This window comes from Amaranthus tricolor, chromosome 6 (assembly GCF_026212465.1).
Source record: "Amaranthus tricolor cultivar Red isolate AtriRed21 chromosome 6, ASM2621246v1, whole genome shotgun sequence".
NCBI lineage: Eukaryota > Viridiplantae > Streptophyta > Magnoliopsida > Caryophyllales > Amaranthaceae > Amaranthus > Amaranthus tricolor.
In genome coordinates, this window is record NC_080052.1 from 22,028,152 (window position 1) to 22,046,654 (window position 18,503).

At 32.0% G+C, this 18,503-nt stretch overlaps 2 protein-coding genes across 2 annotated transcripts; one reads left to right on the forward strand and one right to left on the reverse strand.

Moving 5' to 3' along the window:
* Positions 1-2,821: 2,821 nt before the first annotated feature.
* Positions 2,822-3,463, forward strand: LOC130815263 (putative invertase inhibitor). The gene has a single exon (XM_057681673.1). The coding sequence runs from the start codon at positions 2,828-2,830 to the stop codon at positions 3,392-3,394; it is 567 nt and encodes a 188-aa protein (XP_057537656.1). The 5' UTR covers positions 2,822-2,827; the 3' UTR covers positions 3,395-3,463.
* Positions 3,464-7,997: 4,534 nt separating this feature from the next.
* On the reverse strand, positions 7,998-10,765 carry LOC130815443 (protein TIFY 10b-like). Its single transcript, XM_057681921.1, has 5 exons — positions 10,448-10,765; positions 10,258-10,372; positions 8,613-8,941; positions 8,447-8,504; positions 7,998-8,337 (listed from the first exon to the last, which is right to left on the reverse strand). Exons 1-5 carry the CDS (start codon positions 10,584-10,586, stop codon positions 8,214-8,216), a joined length of 765 nt encoding a protein of 254 aa, XP_057537904.1. The 5' UTR covers positions 10,587-10,765; the 3' UTR covers positions 7,998-8,213.
* Positions 10,766-18,503: the final 7,738 nt, after the last annotated feature.

Here is an 18,503-nt window from a genome sequence, read left to right on the forward strand (position 1 = left end):
AGAGTAATTAAGAGGTTACGACAGTTTTTGCTGGATCTAATTTTAGGCAAAAATCATCATTTTTGGTCACTTTTAGCATGTATAATGCACTTACGGATTTCGTTTTATAGGGAAGTTGTTTTCTTATTTTTGTACTTTTCTTGGTAGTGAAACAAGTATTGAAGTTAGGACTTAGGAGGACAGTAGGACACACAACGAAATCCAACCTCTAATTTCAAAGTGCTGAAAATTTGGGGTTTATTAATGGTAAAATTGAGAAGTTCAAATATTCATGAGATTGGGATGATCATGGGTTCAAAATTTTATTGGATTCGCCTCTATTATTAGATTATTAGTCTAATTTTTATAGACCCAACGAATTTGAATTGGATTTCGAGTCCAAATAAAATAAATGGTTTGAATTCGGGTCAAAGACCCTCTCTTTGGACCCATTTAAGATCCAAATGCACTAGACGACCTGTCCTAGACCTACCAAACCCGTTCTAGTTATCCTACCTCTAATATAATCCAAAAATATTTTTTAATTTGTACTATATCTATTTTTATATTTATTTGGACTCATTTTAGACTTATATAAAACCCATAGATCCATTTTAGTACCAATAAAACCTTTAAGACGTAAAAAGTTTAAGGATGAATTATATATTTAAGACCCATTTCGGATCCATTTAGGGCCCCAGACCTGACCATCAGACCCCAATTTAAATTTGGGTCCAAAATTTTCAAACTTTAAGGATTCAGGTCTGGATGTAGATGTACCAAAAATTAAAAGTTTTGGGTCCGAGTCCAGTTGAACTTGACACATATCCATCCCACTTGAGCTTTTAAAACATTCACCAAAGGCCCTCCAATAAACTCTCATGATTCTGGATGGTTATGATCCTATTAGATAGGGAGGCCAAACAATGAGGATGCGATACCCTAAATAAGTGCCAAAAAAGATTAGGATACAATAATGAATATTGATTGTTTGTAAGTATTAAGATAATTTAAGCATGAAAATTAATGTAAACAATAACATAAATATTGAAAGTAATTCATCATTAATTAGCTAGACTACATTTATTATCCTATGGTAGTGTGTTTCATTATGTTTTAAAAAAATATAAAAGCTTAAAATTCAATGCAAACTTTTGGGAATTACATTAATAAAGCATTTGCCTATAATAAACTAGTATATAAGTAGAGAATTAAACAATTTTGGTAGAGAGGATATGTAGGCTCAAGCACTAAATTGGCTCATCTAACAATATACAAGGGAATGCTTTGTATAAATAGGTTAAAATAAGGCATGCTACTCAATATTGTGATCGTTAGAGCACTAACAAGGGCAACATATTTTAGAACATTTCAAAATTCTTCTATGTATGCCTTGCCCCCTTGCTTTAAGATTTCTTATAACACGTGTCCCTATTCTATACAATTGCCTTGATCATTAAGGTTTGATCCCATTCCTTAATCAAAAATCTCTTTACCAAGTTAATATATCACCAAAACTTGTTACACCAACTTTTGGGTCTAAAAATCTTTTATTACAAACTAATTAATACACCATGACTAAAAAAAACAATATTTAAGTCACACCCCTTTAGGTCTAAGATACTATTGGACTTACTGAGATCTAACTCTAATTTTAGGGTTGGGGTATACTCTTTCATGACATAACATTAGGTTTAATTTTTTTAACATAACAGTTTGTGTTCGAGTTTCAAAAATTGAGTATGGGTCCACAATCTTCAGAACCATTTCCAACCCAAAACCACACTCTGGGCTTGTTCTCGACCTAACACATTACACAATCCAAATAAGACGTGTTTTATTGGGCCGACAAAATTGTATATATTTTTTTTACCAATTTCACAAATTAAAATGTCAATTTTAAGAGTTAAAAGACCAATTTAAAGACTTAAAAGACGATTTGAAATTGACATTCTAAGTCATGAAATTTGACAGTTTTAAGACTTAAAGGTCAATTTTAGTACTTAAAAACCCAATTTTAAGACTTTAAAAACCAATTACAGGACATTAAATTCTCATTTCAACTTTAAAATAAGATGACTCAAGCATTAAAGAAGATATAAATAACTTAAAATTGACCTTTTAAGTCTTAAAATTAAATTTTTAAGTCTTGGAATTATCCATTAAAGTCTTAAAATTATTATGTCAGAATATTTTAAAAATAATTGGACCTGGGCCAATTGCACGATTAAGGCCGTCTCGTAGGAGAGTATTGTATTTATTTAGACTTATGTACAAGATATAAAACCATTTTAATACTAAATAATTAAATTAAGGCACATTTAAAACCTTTGACCCATCACAAAATTTTGAGACTATAAGGGTTCGAGTTAGGTTTTGAATCTACTTAAATTTAATACACTCATAATTGCCCATCTTCAATACTGTTTTCTCACTATTACACCAACAATATATACCGTGGGCTTCCTAACATCAAATCTAGGCGCATTCCTCACGCCATGAGTTAAAGCAACAAAAGCAACACTAATCACTAAACACACTTCAACAAAACACAAGATATATTCAAAACAAACCCGATTTGATATTTTGTCTAACTTTAAAATCGAATTCAACTTGAACCGTCTTCAGTTTAAATTTAAACTAATATTAAAATCAATATAGATACAAAACCCAATTTTAAACCGACACAAAATATCTAACTAAAAATTAATCCAATAACTCGAATGAACACCTTTAAAATGTAGAGGCACAACCACACCAAAACGTAACCGAAAGGTTTGTTCTTGTCTCACCATTATAACACTCACTCTCAGTCGTCCACTTAACCATAACAATCAACCCAAAAAACATGAATTATCAGAATAACATTTTCTTATTCTCCTCTTTCTTCTTATTCATGACTACCATTAACGCCAGTATTCTAATCAACCAAACATGCAAAAACTCCTCAAAAACCAAACCAAACATCAACTACAAATTCTGTGTTTACGCCTTACAATCCTTCCCTGCTAGCCATTGTGCCGATATCACTCGTCTAGGCCAAAACGCCATCACATTAATCAAACATAACGTAACCGACACGAGATGTTACATAAAACAACTATTGCAATACAAGAAGATTGGTAACGATACGAAATCGGCGTTACAGGATTGTATAGATCTTTATTCGGATTCACTCTCTACGTTAAGAGAGGCTATAATCGATTATAGATCGAGTCGATTTGTCGATGCGAATGTTAAGGTGAGTTCGGTAATGGATGCTTCGAGTACGTGTGAAGATGGATTTGATGATATTGGGGTTGTTTCTCCTTTGAAAGAACGGAATAATCGTGTTTTTCAGTTGTCTGCTATTGCCCTTTCTATTATTAATATGTTTGATTCTCCTCATGTTATTAGTATGATCAATATAACATAATGCAGGCATGTTTGGTTTTTGTACTAATTGGTCGCGACAAAAATAATTTGTATTGTTAATTTTTATGCATTCCCATAGTAATGATAACTTGATCATAAAAATGTGTTTTATTGTTCATAATTTTCTATTACCATTTAATACCTCATTTTAAAACAAAATTATCATGTTCAAGACTGTTTCACTATGACATGGGTCTTTATAATTAGCTTATTTCTATAATCGATCACTTTAAAATTCTAAGTGGTAGTTTTAACACGCTAAATATACATGGGTCAACTTAATATAGATGGTCTGACGATGAGAATGTGTCATTTACAAATTTGTTATTTTCAAATAGTAATGCATTGAAATAAATTTTGTGAAGAAAATCAGATTGTTGAAGGAGAACATAATCATTAAATTTGTAAAAATATATTCCTATTAAAATTACATATAGTAACTTTTCATATATTTTCATTTTTATATTTAGTAACAATTATCAAACGTGTCCAAAATTATAAGAAATTAAATATTGCTTAATTTGTGGAGTTAGGATGTTATTATTGTCACCTGATCTTTCACGGTGTAGAAAAGATGAGTGAATTATAATACAAGTTATTGTATCATTCATGTTTAGACAATATATATACATCATTGTATTTATGGATATTGTGAGTATCGGTTTTTTTTAAATTATCCATTAAGTGTATGGATTTAGATTATAAAATAATAAAATGATGTGTGAGAATGATTTATATTCCTCAAGTGATAAAGATGATTTAACTTTTCCTCTTGATCACATACAAACTAAAGATTGAGGACAAAGTTTTTTTGTAGAATGGGAAAATGATGTGAAATCAACACCTTACAAATCAAACGAACAATAGTGAGCATGAAAAGATGCAAACTAGTCCTAAAGTTGTGAGCCATATATTTGAAGTCCATGAAAAAGAAAAAAGGTTCATTAACAGGTAAGGGGAAAGTCTCAAATTTAATCCACCGAAGAAGTTATTTAATCCACCGAAGAAGTTCATCCTGCATACATTTATTTGTTGGCTTGCACCATAAGTTTGACCTATAACAATAATTAACAAATAAATATACATAAAAAACTAAGCATATAAATAAAGGAAAAGTAAAAACGAAGTAAAAACAAGTCAAAGAACAATATATGAAAGGAAAGGAAGAAGAACATTAACAGGTAAGGGGAAAGCCTTAATAATCTATGATATGAATAAGGCGCCTCCAACTACGTCTATCCCTGGTCAGGTCCTCAGAGAGGTTTAACTCATGCAAGTCTCTTCTTATTTGTTCCTCTCATGTTCACCTTGGTCCTCATCGACTTCTCTTACCCTATATTATGATGCTTTCAATCCTTCTCACGGGGCGTCATTTGTCTTTCTCTTCACATGCCCAAACCACCTCAACCTATTTTCATGCATCTTTGTAGAAAGACTGGCAATCCCTAACTTTTTTGCTAAATTCCTGGTTCCTTATTCTATCCACCATTGTGCGACCGCACATTCACCTCAACATACGCATTTCTATAACTTTCATCATATGTTCAACATAGCAGGCCTAATAGCAACTCGGTAAAATTTACCTTTAATCTACTAGGAAACTTCCTATCACATAGCACCCAAGTGGCTTCTCACCACTTGAGCCAACCCGCTTGTATACGATTAGTAACATCTTCGTCAATCTCCCCATTGTTCTGAATAATCGATCCTAACAACTACTTCTCCACCTATAGTTCCTCTGGCTCACCTATCAGCTCTGTCCCACTAAAGTTGTATCGCAAATATTCTGCTACTAGTTTTCTTACGACTTATGTGCAGCCTTTTATCTTCTAAAACTGCCCTCCACTCTTCCATTTTTTTATTGATCTCCTCCTTAGTTTCTACTACCAACACGTTATCATCCACAAATATAAATGCACATGACTAGTCTAAAGTTTCATAATTCATATGAAAAGATAACCATTCGAGTAAGCTATAGAGCAATTCCAATAAGAAAAAAGAATTGAAATTGATCAGGACAATATTCATATTATAAAAGCAATCTATTTATACTTATAGAATCCAATTAATAATAATATTTCAAACCCTAGTTCTTAAATTAGCCATGATCTTACAAACAATAATCATAATCTAATTAAGTACTAATTATATGGCAAACAATTGATTTATCATCAATTTAATTCAATCATTTAAAATTAATCAATCTACACATTTTGATAATTAAAATTTAAAAAACAAAAAATTAGAAAATAAAAAAAAACGTTGAAAGATTGCTAGGTAGAGCAGGATAATGGGGACGGTAGGTTCATAAAGGGCGACTGCAGTATGTAAAGTCGAATCTTGATAAAAAAAAAAAAAAATCAAAATATGAAAGGCCAAAAAAATAAATAAATAAAAGGAGGATTTGATCCCCTATTCCTGAATATAGCAAATAAAATTCTCTACCAGTAGGCTGCCAAGTTTTCATATGTAAGAAAAAGAAAATAAAAATTATAAATAACTATTTTATTATTTTTAAAACCATTTAATTTTCTTGAGTTTTAGTATGGGTTCAGCTGTACCTACTAAATTCATACTAAAACTGCGATCACAAACAAAGTAATTTAGAAAATTTTAATGTTCTTAATTCATAATTTAGAAAGATTAGATATAGTTTAAATCACACAAATAAGTAATGTCCAAACTGAAAAGTTTTTTTTGGAAAATGAAAATTTTCATTAATCCAGAACAAAACAATACAAAAAGTACTAAAAAAATGAGATCCTACAACCCTAATTTGTATCAGCATGAGAAAGAAGCACATCTATTAGGATGAACTTCTCCAAATCCACTCTTCATGTGCATAGGCCAAACTGACAAGTTGAACACAAAAGTTGACACCCAAAGGTGTTGTTTAGGGCGACAAAATTAAGATGTGACGCTCGATGGGCGATCTATTGGGCGATACTAGTTGCACTATTTTCTTTTTTTTGGTTGCCTATTGTATGGGCATCGCCTTTTGAACTATGGGCGACAACCAAGGTCATTTTTCTCATATATATGCAAGCTTTAATCATGGAAGTTGCAACTTACAAGAGGAATTATGAAAAGAATTCAAAGCCTTATGAATAATTCAGTTGATACAATTATTAATTAAACATGGTTATGGTAAGGTTTACTATGTGTTGAAACAAGAGTCAATTCTCACATTATTGATGATGACTTAGAGCATCTTATTGCTCATGCTATGTCTTACACACTTGAGAATGGTGTAGGATGTGTCATGGAAAATGAGGTACTAAGGTTTGAGTCTATTGATCAAGTGTTGAATGAGGATGACTTGAAGAGGTTTGATCAAGGCATGAGTAGAGGGAAAGATTGCTCAAGCATGGCAGCAGCACTCATGAAGGTTAGAGGGCACTGTTGAAGGCCGCTCGACAGTTCGAGCATAAATGGCTCGGTTGAGCCAAGCTGTAGCTACAATCCAGAAGCCCTTGATGTGCCGCTCGACTGGTCGAGCGAGCCCCAGTTCGCGTATACGGGAAGTTTCTGTTTTGTTGCGGGAAATTTTTTGGGCTTTTAGCCATTTGTCCTTCTCCAATATGTTTTATGGCTATATAAGAAGCCTTAGAACATCATTAGGGTTATGAGAAGGTAATACACTAGAAGCAACTAGGGTTCATTCCAAGAGAATTTTTCATTGTATTAGTGAGTTTGTGAGAGACCACCATTAAAGGTGAGGTCATTGCTTTGAGAGGGTGTTCTTAAAGCTTGTGTGGTTTGTCATTAATGTATTGTGAGTATATTAATGAAAATAATCCTTGTTTGGGGGAGGTTTCCTTAGATACCTCATATATCTTGTGTTTCTCTTTCTCCATTGTTGTGCTCTAATTTTGGGTTGGTTTCCATTGTTGTGCTCTAATTTTGGGTTGGTTTCTTTACATTAATTTTTTATTGTTCTTCACCATTTTCATAGCCCATTCACAACACTATGTTTTCATTAAACCTTTCCTTAAAGTTGGGCAATTTACAATTAGTATAGCTTGATAGATTCTTTTACTAGGTTTAATTTTGTAAGAAGTTAGACGCTAGCACTTACGGTGATTGACATCAATTCAGTTAAAATTTGGATTAGAATTACAAAAGTTTTGACTAAAAATCGATTCGGATTAAATCAATTTTAGCCAGCTTGTGTTCGACTTGGTGTAAAATTCAGGTCAGATATGACTTGGTTCTACCCATTTTAGTTTCGGGTAACCTTAGTTTATAGTTATATAACGGTCGCTAAATCGGATTTAGTTTTCCAGTTTTCGGTTCACCAAATCTTAAAACACATTTTTTGGGTTGGGTAACTTCGTTTCCGGTTCACATTAGAACAACTCTAAATATAAATATTTGGATCAAAATTTACTCTAAACTAGTCAAAATAGCACATAGCAGAATATTTTGGAATAGAGGTTGCAACTACTAAAGAACTGAAGTATCACTGGTACATAAAAGTAGACAATTAATAGACACCAGAAGTAGCTTCATATCTACCCAGAAACTGCTTAAGCTGTATTTCAACCAGTTACATAGCCAATCAATTTCAAAAAACAAAAAAGATTTTAATTAATAACAAAAGATAACATACAAGTACTAATATTTATCATATATTTCAACTTAGAAATAAACTCAAACTAGCTTAAAATAATTACAAAAGCTAGCAAGATTCACAAAAATGCCAACTCTAACTTAAAACAGAGGCTTCATGAAGCCAGAAGCCGCCAAACATACACACTACAGCTAATAATGTCATCGGTTATATAATAGGAGTATTCATAAATAACAAGAGGCTAGGACTACGGTTGTTGCCTCTGAATCAGGAAGTCTTGAATAGAATTCAGTCCAAGCCATGCTGCCTTGGCCTCAACCGGCTTCTGTACGCCTTCTTTGGTAGCATCGGAGGGGAGTTTAGCTATAAGCCTGTTGATTGTGAAATGGGAAAATCGTAAGACACTTGCTAAGAATCGACTTAATTCGAGCAATAAAACTGTAACCGATTTGGATTTACTAATCGCTAACAAATCCATACCTATCTTTTCTCTTCTCGAGGAAACGGTGAAGTGAAGCCTTCCTAGCAATAGGCAGATCTGCGGGTATCAAACGAGCAAGATTAGGAAACATGAAAATATTTCAGACAGGTTCTGTATTATCGTTTTCTGCTTAACTTTAGTTTCAATTTGTGCATGGAAAATTACCAGACACACTAGGGACAGCAGGTGGAGCGATGTTGTTTGCAAATTTAGGTGCAACACTCAAGTTCTGCTTTGTGTTGTGGGTTGGAATTAGGACTGGATTCAGGGTTGGTTTGGTGTTTTGGCCCGAGACAGGGACATCAACGGGGCTAGGGGAAGTCGAATTGGTAGTTTCGATTTTCCTCTTCTTGTGGCTAGCATCAAAGCTGGTAGCGAGATCCATGACTTCCTTTGCCTTGTCGGTAGGCAAGTCATTAAAGACTAATACTTGCCCTCCATAGAAGATGGTCATTTGGGGAATCGGAGGCTCAGGGCTAGCATGCTTGTTCACACTGTAATAGCATCATAAACGAATCAGATGGATAGAAACTCCCATTTAGGAATAGCATAATTGGTTAAATTCTTTTACTAAAACATCATGATTCAACTCACTTTGACCCATAATATTATAGTTTGATTAAGCATTGTTTTGCTCGATGTGGGCCTTAGCGCTACACCCCCCACCACACACACACACTACACATACTTAGGAAGACAATTAGTTAACAATATTCAAATAGTGTGCATAAGGGCTATGAAAATTCCACATTCGATCAAAAAATGTGAACAGGTATAAACTCAACAAAGGTTCCAACCTAGATTCAATTTCGAATAGTAAAAAAAGTTATTTTGAAGAGAGCGACTTTAAACGTGTGATAAAAATCTCAAAATAATGGAACTAACCGGTTCAATTGGTAAAGTCATAAAAGGAAAGGGTATTTAAAAACGTGTTTGATAAATGACTTTTTAGTTGGATTTTGACTTTTGGCTAGTCAAATAAACAAAAGAAAATTCGTAAATGACTTTTAGGCAATTGAAAAGCTAACTTTTATACCAAATCCAGAGAGCAATTATGAGTAGCTTTTATTATTGGCCTTTGCCTTTTTTTACCAACTTTTCTCTAGTAAAGAGCTACTTATTTGTACCATGTGCTTAAACAGGTGGCTTAAATAACTAAATAAGTGACTTTAAATTCTAGCTTAAAAGTCAATACTTCAGCCCATCAAATCAACCAACAACTTTGGTTACAACCATTTGCCAAATGAACAGAAACCTAAAATTAATTATCTCTCTATATCACTGTCCAAACATTGAAACCAAATACAGAAAACAACCAAAGATAAGGATAATCCACATTCAAAACAGCATTGTTTATCAGAAAATGAAATATGTCCAATAAGAGAAGAGGATCACTAAGATAAGTGACCCATCTTACTTGTACATGATTCAAACTCTACAAGTACATCCTAAGCTAAAATTATGTACATAAATTGTAGGGTCCACGCCTACACTCTTCTGTTTCTAACCAACAAAATCACAGGAAAAAATCCAGTTATAAGCCTTCAATTTTAAATTTGCTAGAGTTCCTACTACATCCACCAAATAAATTATACAACCCAAAAATATTCCTTGAAACCCAACAAGGCAACAATATCAACTCTAACTTTAATATAACCTCCAAATTAATTAGTAAAAATCCAACCTAATTAGCTCAATAAAAATCCCAAAAAAAAAAAAAACTTGAAATCAAAATTAAACATGCAAACAAGTAAATAATCCAAGATTATAACCAATAAAAGCATAACAATTAAAAAAGAAGATTCATTACCCAGAATTGAGCCCGGAAAGTTGAGGAAACAGATTAATAGTTTTCCCAACACATGCATTTGAATCTTCAGAAACTTGCTTCTCCCCCACTGGAAACAAATTCATAGTTGCACGTCCTAAAAAACACCCAACTCAAAAATTAAACTCAAAATTAGCAGTGAAACTAGTTAGATCCAAGTAATAATCCATACCTCGATTATCCATATTCCCAGAAATTCCTAGAGCACGTTTTTCCTTAACATAATTACTTAAAAGATTACAAGCTTGTGAGAAACTCATCTTTTGGCCGGAAATTCTTCCAGAATCATCAATCGTAGAGGTATTCGACATATTTCGAATCAATTAAAGCGAAGAACAAGAGAACTTAAGAAGAACAGATTCTTGCGTAGCTTAGATTTAAGACACGAGGAATAAAAATGGGGGAGAAAGAATAAGGAAGTGGGGAGGAAATGAAGGGAGGCTGGCGAATTTATATAAAATCAATGTAATTAAAATAATTTGGAATTGAATTTTTAATTAATTTTGTTTTAAAATAAATTTGTTGGGTTAGTTTAGTAATATAAACACGTGTTGATTTTAATTTATGGGGGTGGAATTTAAAAACAAACAGATAAAAAGAAAAAGAAGAGTTAATTATTAAAAAATAAATAGAAGTAGGGATTTTGTGTAGTTCGAGAAAAGAGGATAGGAAATAGGCGTGCTGCCTTATTTCAAACGTTGTCTTAACTCCGTTAATTTTAACGTTTTGTTATTTCACAAAGAGTCATTTATTCCCGTCTAATTTGAGAGAACCAACTTTGTGAGGTTTCGAGTTTAGTGTTTGGGCCCACTACTAGAGATTATTTACGGGCTGGTATTTTGAAAGACCGTCTTTATAAAAGAAATTTTTAAATTCAGCCCGTTAATATTTTACAATTTTAATAAAAAGAAAAACTTAAAAATAAATGTGCTTCTTAATGTGTTTACCCCTATTGTAGTTGGTATTTTAACATATATAAGTTGGTATTTTAACCTTTTGAGGTTGTATTAGAGTTTTGTATTTTTACATATTGAAGTTGGTTAATGTTTAACCTGTTAAGTCGTTGATCTATTAAACTTGGTATTTTAACATATTAAAGTTCATATTATAACCTAGAAGAATTGATATTTTAACCTATTGAAGTCGGTATTTTAACCCATCAGTATGACACTTTGCACGGCATGAAATTCATTTTCTCGGTTTTCGTGCTTAATTTTTTTCTTTCCTTTTGAACATAGGATTTTATTCTTTTATTCTTACTAATTCCTTATTACTTTTGACCCATTATTTCCATAGTGCTTGCTATGAGCTTTAACTTATTATACTTTAGTATACTTAGTATATATATAATTATTTATACAACTCTAAATATCCAACAAAGACAAGGTTTCCTTCATAATTTCGATAAAACAAATTTTTTTAACACACAAAAGATTTTAAAGAAAAATGCACAAATTTTTCGTCTCATTCCTTTCTCTTTCATCCCCACCCATATCCTCTCTTTCTTTTCCTGCTGAAAGAGTTATCTAAACACAGTTTTAAAAATTACATCATTCATTAAAATTGATATTATTGTTTTGGAATAAACAACAATATTATTATCTAACTAGTATAGAAACTCGTACAATGTACGAAGTTATTAGTATAAAAGTATATATAATTATAAATTTAAGATAGAGATACAATTACAAATCATCTGTATAGAAGTTATAATATTTCTTACAAAACAGATAGAGAAATTTTAGAATATATAATGTTTTGAATGAAAAAAATTTGTTTGTTGATATTCTATTAATTAAAGTTAAGGAAACTATAGATAATCTTCTAATAACGTTATCATAATATTTATCATGTATCTTTTGTTTCTTGATTACATTTTTTTGAAATTAAAACTTTAATGAAAAAAATATTATTAATTAGCAAATATTTCAATATAAAAAAGCAAATATAAATTATAAGAAACTTTAATTGAAAATTTTATATAGCTTTTAAATTCAAAAATATAATATTCTATGAAAATTTATTTGAATATATTTAATTATAATATACTACTTATATATTAAAGAAATAAGTTGATAAGAATTATTTCATACGAAAAAGGATTTTGAGAATGTCATGTGGAATTTTACAATCTTTTTTATTAGATTGTACGATTAAAATCAATAAATAAATAATGTAAAGAAGACTAAGAAAATAACAACAATCCAATCAAATAAACAATAGTTAGTGGATAAACATCAATATTCAATATATTGTTCATGTGTTTCATTCATATTTCACACAAGATTTAGCTCTATGATTGGACAATGGGAAGTCTTAATCCTAATTAATCCTAAACATGAACGTCGTTGTTTTCACATCTAGTGGATTTAGCAATTTGCTGCCTCTTCAAACAACGTTGTAGAAATGTAGGCCCTTAATTATACCCATTCTTATTTTTTGCCACCCTTTTCATTTTATCGTCACTCCTATTTAAAATTAATTTAATAAAATGACGAAAATGTTCTTGGACTTAAAAATTTTAAAATTTCTATAAAACACTTCAAACTCACTCAATAACACTTTTATCACTTCAAAAAATACAAAATCTACACATAAAATTAATCGGAGCTAAAGTGCGATTGAACCTAGGAGGAGTCATTAACAAAACTCGAGGTAATTTCTATTTTAATGTAATTTAAATTTAAAAAAAAATTTTAAAAGTCGCACAAAAAGTGCGACTAAACCTAGGTGGAGTCGCACAAAAAGTGCGATTGAACTAGGAACAGTTGCACTTTTTGTGCGACTCCTCCTAGTTGTTAATTATTTTTTAATATAATAATTGTTAATAAAATTTTATTTTAGTTGTTAATTAAATTTTAGTTGTTTAATTATTTATTAATATAATAATTGTTTATTTGTTTATATGTGTGAATTATTTTAGTTGTGAATAATTTATATGATTGTAAGTGTTTATTAAATTTAATTAAATGTTTATTAAATTAATATTGTAAGTGTAATTAAAATGAATATAACTTAATGTTTTTTTATGCTTTTAATTTTTTATTAATAGTTTATTAAAATATGAAAATTGTAGTAAATGGCTGGAAATCAGGGATAAAGGAAAAGGCTTTTTTAGAGGCTTATTGAGCGGGAATAGTTCTAGGCCGAGTTTTCTGAGAGGGGATCCCCATGAGAGGGGGGTTACGAGTTCTGCAAGGCGAGCCAGGCAGGAACAGGCGGCCAGACATAGTCAGGCCCAACGTTCAAATACCCTAGACCATGTGCGTAGTCACTTTGAGCGCCAGACTAGCCTGCGTAGTAATACGATCGGCTCAGGTGATGATGATACTCATTGCACGTCGTAAAAGAGGTCATGCCTCCTCGCCCCCTAACTCTGTGACGGCAATAGCTCTAAATTCACAGTTTCTGTCACCTATAACATCAATCCAATCAAACAGGTACGGTGGAAGAATATACGGAATGTGATTTGGTCGCGGAAAAAGTGAAAAATCACGATTTGCTGAACCATGAAAAAATAACAGTATATTAATATCACTCAATTGCTCTAAAACATACATGATTATAGGAAAGGAAATACGGGCAACAGATAAGTTGAAACTGAAGTTAATTCCAACTGACGATTGGTTTGATCGGTTGCTAGATCTACCACTAGATCTCCCGCGTGATGAAGATTTGGATCCGTGACCCCTTGAGGATGATCTACTGTACTCGAACGCACTTTTATTTCTCCTGAGGGTTCTGCTTGTCGTTGGTCTTCCCTTCCTCGATGGACTTGCTTGTGGCTCAGGTATATTGGTATCATCAGGGTGTAGTTTATGTTCAAGTACCTGAAACATGCGTCGTACAACTGCGGGGTCGGCTTTTAAACTTCATCCACCAACGATTGAAAGTGTTCTTTATCATCGGCGTTTGCGTGCCGTACTTCTTCGTTGGCGTCTTCTTCTGCTTCTAAGTACTTTAATGTTTTCCAAAATGAATGTATATCATCCTAGTACAACGAACCATGAGACCTGATTGACAAGTAACAGTAACACGCGCAGGGTAATCCGTGGGTTCTTTGAAGTACACAACCGCATTTGTCAAAAACATAAATCCCCAAGTTTAACATCCGGTTGTGCTCCATCATCAATTGTTCCAAGACAAATATGGAAACATGACGATACAACGATCTCAAAAAATTAAGTCGCGACGTCCTTGAAATCGAATTCATAGATTCCTGCGGAGCTTGTCTTATCCTCGATTGCTGATTCGTTATCTGTGCGTGTGCCCTTTTAAAGAGGGTATGAAATGAGTTATTACCGCTACCTAGGTAGTACTTGAAGGAAGAGTGTTGGCTTTCAACTCTACTGGTAGTCTGGTTACTCAAGTGCAAACAGTCATTCGTCCACGCACGCACAAATTTCTCTTTGTGGGGAATCCATGTTCCAGCCAAATGTCGCACGACCCTCCTGTTCCTAGTCGACCAAGTAGATACGATCCCTTCCCACCTGTTTTCAAATTCAGGGATCGTCAGACTGTTAACCAAGGGGTTCCATTTTGTCTGCCTAAATATCCGCCCGTGTTGATTTCTCTTGCCGCCGCACAATTTGTCGACCATGTTCTCCACGTCATTGCCAATATGCCATACCCATAATAAATGTCGTACATCTGCATTAAATAGAAATTTAAAATTAATTGAGATATATGTATAGTATATAGATCGACAATAACTAATCATTAAAACTTGTTTACCTGGAAAGACAACACGAATAGCTGCAGACAAACCCTCTTCTCGATCCTTACGATTACGTTAGGCGTCTAAACTCTGCCGTAAATATGCCTCAACCTCTCCAACACCCAAGAATAAGACACAGCCGCCTCATTTCGCATCAAACAGAACGCAACCAAGAAGTTGTGATTGGTTGGCGTCATTCCAATTATTTCGCAAAGGGGCCACTTTTGCTTATTAGTTTGGTACATTGTGTCTATCAACACAACATGGGGCCATAAACGTATCATCTGCATAGATGTAGGATTTGCAATCAATAATCTACTCAACTACCCCTCACTATCCAAGTTTGTCCAAACTACATAATTATGCTCTGTGGCCATATAAAGACAGTGTTGAAGAGGAGTCCTACCATCCATCTCTTCTCTCCTTATTGACTGTCTTACATTATAAATTTGATTCATACTAGCAAAAAAACCAGGAAAATTCCTTCTCATTGAAGTCATTATAAATGCTGGTTGCATGCCAGTTGCACTGAGATCTCGTATGTGTTGCCTAATATCGACAGTCATCCTATTTACTCTTATTTGACCATCTCTGTACACCAAGAACGAGTGGTTATGTCTTCCTTTTTCACCAGGAAACACTCTTACCGTCCAAGGTCTTTCCCCTGGTTTACGACTACTTCCTAAAATTATAAATTTACACCCACAAGCCCTACTTTTGGAACCAGGTCGGGCAACATTGTCTAAGTTATGCAAATCACCCCTTATATTACCATAGCGGTGATATCTTAAGTACAAACTCATTCTAGAACGTCCTTCCTTTTGTTTATATGAAGCACGTGTAAATTGAAAACCAATTCTTAGTGCTATCTCATCAGCCCAAGCATGTAAATCATCTACAGAATCAAATTCCCTATCGGTAACAAATCTATCAGAGTAATCTACATTATCCCTAAGTTTTCAAAGTCCTGCAAATATAAATTTATTCATAATAATTAAAAGATTAAATTATTTAATATATTAACAATATCAATTAGTTTAATAATTCAAATTTCAATATATTAACAATATCAATACAAAAATATGAAATAAAAAATTTTACTAAATAAAACACATATATAGAATAAAATAAATTAAAATAACTTAAATAAATAATTTAAGTAAACACAAAAATATATATAAATATATGAGTAAATAAAATAATTTACCATAATATTTAATAAATAACAATAACTTAAAAAATATTTATAATAAATAAAAAGAATTAATTTTTTAACAAAAATTTTTTTAAAAAAATTCCAAAACCCCCCAGTCGCACAAAAAGTGTGACTTGACCTAGAAGGGGTCGCACAAAAAGTGCGACTGGACCTAGGATGAGTTGCACAAAAAGTTTGTGCAACTGAGGGTTCTGGAAAATTTTTTTTTTTTTTGAAAAATTTCGAATCGATTAATTATTTACCGAATCGTTATCATGCTCGTTTTGGTTCGCCATTGTTATTCGATGTACACTTTAACTTGTTTAAGTTAACATAGTGTTTTTAGATAATTCTAGAGAGATGTTACAGTTTTTGAGTTCGAAAATTATACAAGAACAATCTCGAAAATTCATTATATATAAGGTGGCAATAAAATGAAAAAGATGGCACCTTAATTATATCCACTACTTGATAGTGAAAACTTGACCTAACTACAACTTACTATTTTAATTACCTTATTCCCTGATTACTTTATCCAATTGGTATTAATTATTAATAATTTTACATTTTTAAAAAGTATTGAGTAATTCCAATTTAATAAGAAAGTGAAATGCTGATCATTGATATATGTTGACAAGTGACCACACTAGTACCGTAATTCCAAAGTGTTTTGAATCGCACATGTGAATTATACTATGTACATCTATAATCAGGATATATCGAATACGATGATGATGATGTCCATTTATGAACGTTTGACAACCTACACATTTCTGAATTTTTCCATGAGAAAGTCTTAGTAAATAACGATTATTTGTGAGGTTAATAAATCATCCTTATGTGGTAGAATTTGACAGGGTGAGAGTTTTGTTGTATTAATTTATCTTTTTTTGTTTTGTTTATTTTATTATTATTATTTGGGAAAATTGTCAAAAAGTACCCAATAAATTTTTTTTTTCCAAAAAGTACCGAGTAACGTTTTCCTTCAGTTGACCGTCAAATATAACGATTGAATGGTCAAAATTAAAAAATCTTCTTCCTAACCTTCAATTTTTTTCCAATTTAATTTCGATTTTGAGTAAAAAGTAGAGGAAGAGTATAGTGAGGAAATTGAATTAGAAAAGAAATTGAAGATGAGGAAAAAGTTTTTTTGATTTTGACCAGTTAACCGTTATATTTGACGCTCACTCAAGGATAATTGGTACTTTTTGGAAAAGAAAAAAATTTATTAGTTATTTTTTGACAAAATTTTTTTTATTAGGTACTTTTTAGGAAAAATAATTTATTAGGTACTTTCTGACATTTTTTCCTTATTATTTTAGTCATTTTCTATTTACAAATCACGATAACTAATTAGGAATTTTTGTTTTTCCGTTTACTAATTTCATTTGGATGTTTATTTAGTCGATTCATCATCATTAATCTTACATGTCCGTTTATGAACGTTAGGCAATCTAGCAATCCCCGGTATGCAATATATGTACAATTAACCTTAAACTCTTGATATCAATTGTCAGACACACTAGTTATGAATGATCCGCATAAATATGATGTTATATTTTTTAGATCAAACCAATATGAATTTATTTGGGCACTTTTCCAGCTCATACTAATCTAGAGTTAGATAATTTATTATATGCTTATAAGCTCTTTTTTAATTTTGATGTAAGACGTAGGGTGTACAATCTACGACTTTGTAGCTTCTCCTACTAAAAAACAAGCCAATTAGGGTTAGAATGTGGGTTATTGATAGTGAATGGATGACATATTTTTCCAATGTCAAAGGATTAACTCAACAAAAATCTTAAATATTAATGGTTGAGATCTATTATATGCTATATACTCTAATATGTCCATTGCCCTCTAACACAAAAGCCATTTGGACTAGAAATGTAAATGTACCACAAATCCTCTTCATACCTGATGTTAAATATTCCATCCTAAATGAAAGGTGATTGAAAATAATTTAAACCCCTGATCTCTTATTATACTAATTTTTGATATCATGTCAAAAAACTAATTCAATAAAAATTTAAGTTGATAATTAAGTTCATGAATATTCCACTTAGTTTAATAAAATGAAACGATGAGTTAGATTAGTTCAATGTAAGTGTAGCTATTCAAAAATGAGGAAAGGAAATTCAAGTGTTACTAGCTGGTAGCAAGTTAGAATAGTCAGCAAGTCTTGCAAAGTTGCAAGTATCTAATTAAGTCTTCTCTTGTAATTAAGGGGTTATCGTCAAATATAGTATAGTGTGCTAACTGCTAAATTTAGACTTTGACTCCCATTAAATTCTATCCCTTTATCACTGAAGA

What these genes read in the sequence shown, in the direction of transcription:
- LOC130815263 (XM_057681673.1), top strand. Translation starts at nt 2,828, where the DNA reads ATGAATTATCAGAATAACATTTTCTTATTCTCCTCTTTCTTCTTATTC.
- LOC130815443 (XM_057681921.1), bottom strand. Translation starts at nt 10,586, where the DNA reads ATGTCGAATACCTCTACGATTGATGATTCTGGAAGAATTTCCGGCCAA. An exon ending in TGGGAATATGGATAATCGAG is followed by an intron (nt 10,373 to 10,447) that starts GTATGGATTATT and finishes GGTGTTTTTTAG; the next exon opens with GACGTGCAACTATGAATTTG. An exon ending in CTTTCCGGGCTCAATTCTGG is followed by an intron (nt 8,942 to 10,257) that starts GTAATGAATCTT and finishes ATGCTATTACAG; the next exon opens with TGTGAACAAGCATGCTAGCC.